Raw genomic sequence first — 8,952 nt, 5'->3', positions numbered from 1 at the left:
TTCAGTTTTAGACTCACAACAGCTGAAACTACAGTAAAGAAATTCACACACCAGACTCAAATAACTTTTTTTTCCATTTTATTATTAAAATAATGTCCTTCTGAGGCCCCATAAAGCATATGTAGTTCCACAACATTAAGAATTTCAAAATTTATACTTCTTGACAAAAGATACCCCAAAAAATTGAAGACAATTTTTTTCGTCGTTCAATTTTTCAAAAATATGTAGTTACATAACATGATAGCGATTGTTCTGAGATGTTTCATAACTAAAGTTATTTATCTTATAATAATAATAAGACTACTGAGATAAACAGCAAATAATGGTTTCTTTGCTCATAAATGCAAACATGAACACTGCACTTGTTATCAGTAATGTGACTAAGAGAAATGTCACTAGTGCTGTCTTTGCTCCAAATGTGAACATAGCATTTTGTTTTAATGTTATTTGCAACACAACTAACATAAGCCCCAATCCTTCTAAAAAAAAAAAGAGATATCATTACAGTTACCTAATAATAATATTAGGATGACAGGGTTGGCACATCTCATTGGTTGCAAGACTAGGTGATGATGAAGTACACTGTCACAGACACCGAGATAACTACACAATAGAATAAGGACAAATACTGCATGCAATTTGGCTAAATGTCACAAATAATAGTCTTGGCTCCAAAACACAAAGGTGAATACTCAGTGCATTTTCCTTTAATGATATTTGTAATAGAATTAGTCATAGGCCCAAATCCAAAAAAGTTTTGAGAAATTAGATTTCTTTAAAATTAGTCAAAGACATCTACCGTGTAGGACATTAGAGGAAATAGTACTATTGATTGGATATATAATCACAAACTATATAAAACTGTATGTCATAATGAGAGCTATCTAAACTTTCCCGTTATTTCCGAAAAAATTATGATACAGAAACACTTTGTAAATTCTTCAACATTTCTCCAATACCTTGAACGTCATGTGCATGTACGTATACAGCCACCAATTATGTGCTTCACACCACACTCTTAAGAGTCATCCTTCTCTGCCTATAGACATCCAGAGTAATTCAAATATGACAAGCCTCTAGCCTAGATTTTTCCAAAACAAAACTGAAGACTTATTTGTTCACCAAAGCCTATGGTGTGCTTTAGCCATTCATTGCTACTGAACAGAACATTGCTCTGGAAATCAGCGCTATAGAAATTTGATTGATTGATTTCATTGGCTGTTGTACAACTACTATAATGTACTGTACTTCTCCAACTGGATAATCTTTACAAAACTTGTCAAATTTCTCAAACACATGTACATTTTCCTGTTTCTGATACTGAATGCCATTAATTTGATATCCATTTCATTTCATTTCACTTCTGTGGTGCCTGTTAAATGGTTGACTATACAGAACTAAATATGGCGTGTTAATGTTAGTGTTAGTGTTACAGGTCCATTTGTATGGTGTTTATATTTTCTTTATGTTCTATAATCATGACACTTTCCTAAAATCAGTAAACAGAAGCCCATATGGTTGAATGTACACTTTAAAACTACCCTGTAGAGAACCCTGATTATTCTTCCATTTCAGTTTTGACCAAGTTATAAAACCTGAAGTGTCCATTGCATAAACTACCAGTTTGTTATTTTTCATCTCCACTATCACAACATCTCTACCGAATAGTCTCTATTTTTGAAGCAGTCTGAAAATTCACTCGTTTCCCCAATGATAAGCACCAATAATATACATCATGAAATCCGTGCTGAGTTTATCCTGGTGGCCATCCCATCTGTCGTCCACCCAAGACATGGATGTGTAAGTGATATACAGATTGAGCACCATCGGGACCATCATTAATTACTGGTGATGAAAATAAAAAATAAAAGACAAAATTGTGAATCTAATTAACATGTACTTGTTAGGTGATGTTATCTTAAATTGTTTCTGTGGATTCTGAGGAAAAATACCCTGTAATTTGTATCATGTGTATCTGCCATTCTTTGAAGTTTTGAAACTGTCTGGTCTAAATGAAGCATGGTAAAGGAAACATTGAATGAGTATCATTATTTCATCAGACAGACAATTATCAGGAACAGTTCAACATCATTACAGAGGCCAACATTCATTCCCGCATGCCAGAGGACATTTTTCCGCAGATCAAAAGAAAAAAGTAAAATATTTAATAAAGAGCACTTCTTGGTGGTGGTGTGTCTTGTACAGTGCTGCAAAGAGACCCAAGATTTTAAGATGATGCCAAAATTATCCTGTAACAAGTAGGGGGATACTTATAGTTATAGAAATCAGGCTAGAAAACTTACCAACTCTATAACCATTGTCTAAGCCTTCTTTTACAGCTGTTTTCCTGGCTACATTTAACATATGACCAAGTAACTAGTAAGAGAAGATAAACAGAGTTCAGTGATTCACAGAGTGGCAAATATGAAAACTTGACGTTTCAGATACAACAAACAACAGTCTAGCATGTACAAGCTGAACTGGAAAGTATATAAATGAATTGGGCTAAATAACACTGGGCACAGCATGTATGAACTACAAGACATGTATTCCATTTCATAGTTTGATAAGAACAATTTTATGACCTCTCTACATGTACATGAAATGCCAGAGGAACTTGAATTTTGTTTGTGAATGTGAACTATTATATAAAGGGGTCTTAAAAGTGTTCTTATCAAATGATCGAGTGTAATAAATGTCTCTGTACTTCCAACATGGTGTGCCAAGTTAAATCCAGTACTGCTTGTTCAAGCTGGTCTGTCACATATCATAAACCCAAATTTCATTCTTGCAAGCCAAGCCATGGTATAGACTTTTCTGCTAATGTAACAAAAAATAACCCCTCTTTAGGAAATGTGGATTTTAGCATTACTGTAACAGAGACTGGTTTATAAATGATGTGAACACAGTTTACAGGTACTGATATTATTTGGGTGTTTCCAACATTGTTTTTCATGCATCTTTAATTTGGCTATCTGGCTTGAATATGATGTTCACCTATATACTGCCAAGTCAGATAGTCAAGTCTCTCGGCATCTTGTAGTACAGTTTAGAATAATATGACAGTATAGAAAATATTTATGCACTCAAGCATTCAAGGATAGGTTTGGCTATTCAATGTGTTTGCCCTCTCAAAGGCCATTTTGGTTCATGTAAATAATGCATATGTAAATTGCACTGACAAAATCCACAGGTAGAATCCTGTATTTATACAAGGGAGCTATATTTATACAAGTCTAAATTTTAGCAACCTGGATTTGAGTAGCATAACTTGATAGTGTAGTGGATTGCTTAAAGCAATAGAAATTTTACTGAACATAACAATGTTGGGTTTAACACACACACACACACACACACACACACACACACACACACAACCTTGAATTGTTTACAATCATGTAGATGAAAGTCTTTTATCTGAGTTCAAAGAAATATAAAGTAGTAGTCCAGGAAAGAGAAATGTGTGTGTTTACATCATAGAAGCCTCTCCATGCTCCATAACTTCTGTATATGACCATTACAAGACTTTGAAAGTCAGTATATGAAAAGGATACTTCTCGTAGGAAATGGCTTTAATAGGTACCAATGCCTTGTTGTGTATGTACAACTACCACATTAAAGATACTATTTCAGTATGGTACCTGTGTGTCATCATCATCCGCCATTTCTAATGCTGGAAGAGGATCCTTAGGAACAACCAGGAAGTGAACAGGTGCCAACGGATTGTTACTTTGGAATGCAACGCACTGTAAGAATGGTTGGGAAGGGTAAAAACAGTTCAGTATACATTGTACATATCAATCTCACCTCATTGTCAGAATCATCAGCTTGACTGATGCCCGGGATAGGAACCTTAGGAATCACCAAGAAATGTTTGGGAGCTTGTGGATTTACATCACGGAATGCTAAACACTAGAAAGAAGTAGGATTTATCTGCATAATTATTATTATTTTCAGATTCAAAAACTTACAAAAACAGGAAAATACTTATGTTAAATATACATTTAACTTTTATCACCTATCATATTGAGACATTTACTGTGACAAGATTCTTTTACCATGTTTTCATATACTTCTAGTCAGCACTACTCTAATCTGTCACTCAACATTAACACAATAAGATTATACTTTCTTGGTACAATATTTCTCTCTCTCTCTTCATCAAAAAATAAATACTAACTTATGAGACTGAGGCTTAATAGGAGGTGGGATCTGAGACAGGGTGGGGTTGGCTTTATTTGATTATGTCAAAAAACAAAACAAAAACAAAAACACCCCCACCTCTATCCAGCAGAACGTACATATTTGCTTAAACTATGAGCTTAATATGCTAAAATCTCATGTATGTTGAAGAATATTATAGTAACTACAGTTTGCAAAAGGTTGTATCCCATTTTAAGCTTTGGCCTAAAGAATAAAATTGTTTGGTTCCAGTTACCCAACCCCACCTAGTTTTTCACTGTCGAACCTCAACATTGTTTTTACATATTCAAGAAAAAATAAAATAAAATTGTGAAAATTGAGAAGTCTCTCAAGAAATAGTGGATGCCGAACTGTCATCAACTTAAAAAGACAATATAAAACTTCTTTCAATCTGTAATGGCTGTACATCTGATGGGAAGAAACCAATAACACAGAGACCATATGGAAAACAACGGAAACCATAACAACCAGAACTCGACACACATGAAAAAAAAATGTACCGACCCCAGCTATTCTAAAATTGAGTGTAATTGGAACCACACAATTTTTTTTTGTTAGGCCTTTGCATAGTTGTTATGTGTTTGTGAACTTGTGAACTTGTTTTCAGTAGAACATAATGTTGCCATTGTGCAGTATTGATAATTTGCATTGCAAATCAAATATGGATATTAATTGCCAAAAGTTAATGTAAATTACTGGAGGTCAACTTACAAAAAATCAACAAAGCAATATGTGAAGAATTTGTCTTGCTGAATATAGACAATTATTGGAACATTTATCCTTTTTAACACAAACTAGGTTTCTGAAATTGCAGGAAATTATAATTAGGGATAACGGTATACTCCTGTAGCTGTAGTGACTTGGACCCTGACTAACCCTACAGCATACACAGACTGTACTGTAACATGAAATATCCAGAAATAAACCATTAGTTTTGGTTTAACTGCTACAGCTTGGCTTGATTATGAAATATAAATAGCAAATCTGATGTCATTAATCAAATTATTAATAATATCCAAGATATCTGTTTTATTATTTTGGTACCTAAGGGGTCAGACACGTCTAGCAAAGCTATATGTAGATTCCCATATATATATATAAATAAATAATTGTTGTGTGTACACATGTTCATTGAATCCAGGTTCATCATGTTAAATGAAAATTCCTCTCATAAACTCAACTACTTTTTGGAAGAATAAACCGAAATCTTGTCACGATTGTCTTCACTACACTTACTCTGTAATTTATTCATAATGACAATAGGGTGACCCTGTTTTTTTTTATGTTTCTCATTACTTTTCATAGCAACTATGGGTCAGCCGGTCAATTTAAAAAAAAAGTTAAAGAATAAAAAATCCTCTTCATATTTCTCTGCATCACCTTTTCCTCCTCTCTATCTTCTTTTTATTTGATTCCTGGTACTATGCCTATTCCAGCTTCTCTATGCAATTGTTATGTTTTCAGCCCCCTATTTGAATATGTATTAGATTAACAATGCATATTCATGACTCTTAAGTACTTATTTCCTTCAGATATTGTTTCCTGTTTCCTTCCTTTAGGCTCAGACCACCTGTTTGGTGTTCTGAGCTTTATCAGAGGATAAAAGCTGCAAAGTTTAGTATTCTATGAATACTTACCAAATCGTCTTCATGGATGATATCTGCTGGGAGACTTTTATCTATAATTTTACTGAATATTGTTGGCTCTCTGTCTCCAAATCTATTCCTGGCACTAGCTGCAGCTTTTGCCTTGATGACCTCATCACTGCTGCTACCACAGGAGTCTGACGTACTGTACATCTGTATTGTCAAATATAAAAAAAAACACAACAATCATTATTGTCTCTCACTTGATGACACCTCATTACTGCTGCAGGTCTGAAATACTGTACATCTATACCTCTAGGCAAGAATGGGTCTGGCAGTGCAAACAAACAGACCCTACCATAATCAAACACATAATGACGTTGGATAGTACAGCAACTGATCTTCTACACTGGAGCAAAGGGACAGTTCAATAAATAATAAGTTCCTGATACGATCTAGTCATCAACAACTGTTTATTTGATAAAGGGGGCGTGGTCATCGATAACGTGGTCTGACCTCGGTCTGACCTGAGATGTTGACACACTAGTATCCTCAGACCCTCAACACAAATGGGTGCGACTTGATGCAATGTTGTTATAGTTTTACGTGAAACAGTGACGTATATTGTAAATTGTATGATGTTCTAGGGAGATATCCACACCGTCACACACGATCGATTGTGGTACGGATAAAACACATTGTACAACTTCAACTTTCAAAGCTTATGCAACAATTTACAAATACATTTGGGGGCTAATTGTTCACTGCAAGGCAAGTGTTTCCCACTGTTAAAACACCTTTGTTACCTACCTGATGGGCAATGGTAACTCTTGGGGCCAAAGCAAGCGCTGTGGCCATCTGAAATAACATACGACGGCTACTGTGACTTCGGACGAACATGTTCAGCGCCATGTTGCCACCCATCATGCCTTGCGAGTAAACTTTACATGACACATGACAGATTTGGGGCTACTTTTGATATGGGAGTCCATTTTACCTCCAATTTTAAATGTAATTAATCGGAACACATTTATCATAATTATAAAATGTATTTATTGAGAGTGGAGAAGGATATTACAAAAATACAACAATAATCACATGACAATTTGACCATTCAACGCACAGTTCAACTAGTATGAAACGTATATAATAAACCTCTCTGTAGGTATTGTGTTAAAAGTGAATGAAATTAAACACACACACACACACACACACAAACAAACAAACAAACAAACAAACAAACAAACACACACACACACACACAAACACGTCATAATGTGATATAGGGCCTATAATACTTTCTAGTTGTTGGTTGAATATACTGTAGTTCAGATCGAGACAGTAAAATGATCTTGTCCAATGAGGCACTTTCTTCGATGTTTATTCAAATCAGTTCGTTGTATAACCTTAACCTGATATAGACACCATTTCTATATCTCTAACCATTGTGGTATATGGATCTAAATTATGTAGCTTGACTTCGTCTTCAATGTTGAACACCAAACTATTGTTGTTCTCACAGTTGCCATCAAATTTGAAATCCTAAAACATACCTTGGTCGGGTACTATATATTGAACTTACCAATCTCATTGCTAAGCAACCAAATACCAATCCAGCGAAGAGGAAGAATGCCTTCTGCAGTGAACCGTTTTGAACGAAACGTCTTGCGGGCGAAGTGGCATGATCAGAACCAGTTGTACACATCTTACAGTTTCCATGGAAACCTGCAGTATCTTGAGTTCATATTGGAAGTTTAATTAGTGCATCACACAATTGCAAATCATCATTTTAAGAGTTATAGGCCTTGACATACAGTGATAGAGGGAATGTGGTCACAGGTGTACAACTCCCCCCACACACCCCCACCCCCACCCCCACAATCTTTCATATTTACGTTCTGTATGAAACTTTCGTGTTTTTGATTTTGGGTTGACATTTCAGTTGTGTATTGGCATTTTTTCTCCTTGTTGTGCCCTCTCTTCATATACCGCCAAACCTCTCTCCTAGCTAGGCTTGTTGTTCCCCCTCCCCTAGTATACCTCAATGCCCTCTCCTAGCATTGTTGATCCCGGGAGTCCCTTAGCCTGTTTACTGGCTGAATCCGCGACTCTGTTGCATCCGTGTTACTCGTTCACTATCACATTCACTATCACTCGTTCACTATCACTATCACAGTGTTAAGGAGTCAGATTCAGCTAGTAGTACAGGCTACCTCTCCACAGAATCTGTCGGCCGGGATATTTTAACAACGTGACAATACACACATATGTAAAGACGGATTCAGAACGGGTCGCTGAATTGTAATAAATATTGGTTGGGTGATATTCAGCGAATCTGTGTGGGGCATTGTAACCGAAGTATTCAACTCATGATCAATGCCACGTCTCCAAGAGCAATCTTACTTGACAGAGTCTAGTCCTGCTTGCAGACCAAGGAAGTCGAAACTCTGTCGACAATCACGGTATTGCCAGGATCATATGTTCCGTAGGTCTACGCTGTTTACAGGACTAGACTGACAGAGTCGAACTGTCACTTTGTTTTTATGAATCGTATTTCAATTCAACGCTCAGCCCATACACAATATATCTGCGATGACGGCACGCTATCTCATATATTACTGCGAAATGGTAATTATCAAATGATGCCCCTCGATATGTAGATAAATGTTGAAAGAACTGAGGAGTACTATATGAAAAGAGAAAGAGAGGGTATGTGTGTGACAAACCTGCAGATAGACCGAGTGACTAACAATGCCACGTCGTCCGAAAGTATAGTATAGCAAAGCCAGCAAACAACAGGTGGTTCGCCATTGTTTACCTACTAAGTCAGTGATGAATATCAAAAGACCCTTTAAGTGAACCAGAAAATGCACACTTTTCACTGAAGCGAAACGAGGTGTACAGTACTGGTATATAGATTTGTGAGGTTCATATGGTTGCTGCAAAACCGTGATATTGGCATATCGATCGCCTAACATGTCTCAAATATTAGACAGATTGTGGCGTCTAGTGATATACTCACTGGCCAATGGAAAGTCTGACAACACGCCCTGTTTGGAAACTGAGAATTTCAGCAATACTAGTACAGCATAATTTGCGCTCAGATACGCACTTGTGAGGTTGCAATCTACAAACAGTGATGTTGTACCTTTTTTTCTAATTC

The 8,952-nt window shown here is 36.1% G+C and overlaps 1 protein-coding gene across 4 annotated transcripts; it reads right to left on the bottom strand.

Annotated features, from left to right (window-relative positions):
* Positions 1–79: 79 nt before the first annotated feature.
* On the bottom strand, positions 80–8,602 carry LOC144432646 (putative HIT-like protein Synpcc7942_1390). Of its 4 annotated transcripts, none has more exons than XM_078120911.1 (6): positions 8,516–8,602; positions 7,372–7,514; positions 5,841–6,002; positions 3,808–3,912; positions 2,304–2,376; positions 80–1,845 (listed from the first exon to the last, which is right to left on the bottom strand). In XM_078120911.1, the coding sequence occupies exons 2-6, from the start codon at positions 7,492–7,494 to the stop codon at positions 1,754–1,756; spliced, it is 555 nt and encodes a 184-aa protein (XP_077977037.1). In that variant the 5' UTR covers positions 7,495–7,514; positions 8,516–8,602; the 3' UTR covers positions 80–1,753. The 4 variants fall into 4 exon arrangements, with proteins under 4 accessions (XP_077977037.1, XP_077977035.1, XP_077977036.1 ...); XM_078120909.1 differs by having other exon boundaries at positions 7,372–7,523; positions 8,516–8,593; XM_078120910.1 differs by lacking the exon at positions 3,808–3,912 and adding an exon at positions 3,642–3,746 and having other exon boundaries at positions 7,372–7,523; positions 8,516–8,593.
* Between the last annotated feature and the right edge of the window lie 350 nt (positions 8,603–8,952).

Source organism: Glandiceps talaboti, chromosome 3 (genome assembly GCF_964340395.1).
Source record: "Glandiceps talaboti chromosome 3, keGlaTala1.1, whole genome shotgun sequence".
NCBI lineage: Eukaryota > Metazoa > Hemichordata > Enteropneusta > Spengelidae > Glandiceps > Glandiceps talaboti.
This window is presented reverse-complemented; position numbering and strand designations above follow the sequence as displayed.

Excerpts from the sequence above, each read along its gene's own strand:
- LOC144432646 (XM_078120911.1), bottom strand. The coding sequence starts at position 7,494 with ATGTGTACAACTGGTTCTGATCATGCCACTTCGCCCGCAAGACGTTTC. Across the intron at positions 2,377-3,807 it reads CTGATGATTCTGACAATGAG|TTACTTGGTCATATGTTAAA; the intron begins GTGAGATTGATA and ends TTCTCTTACTAG. Across the intron at positions 1,846-2,303 it reads AGACAATGGTTATAGAGTTG|TAATTAATGATGGTCCCGAT; the intron begins GTAAGTTTTCTA and ends TTTCATCACCAG.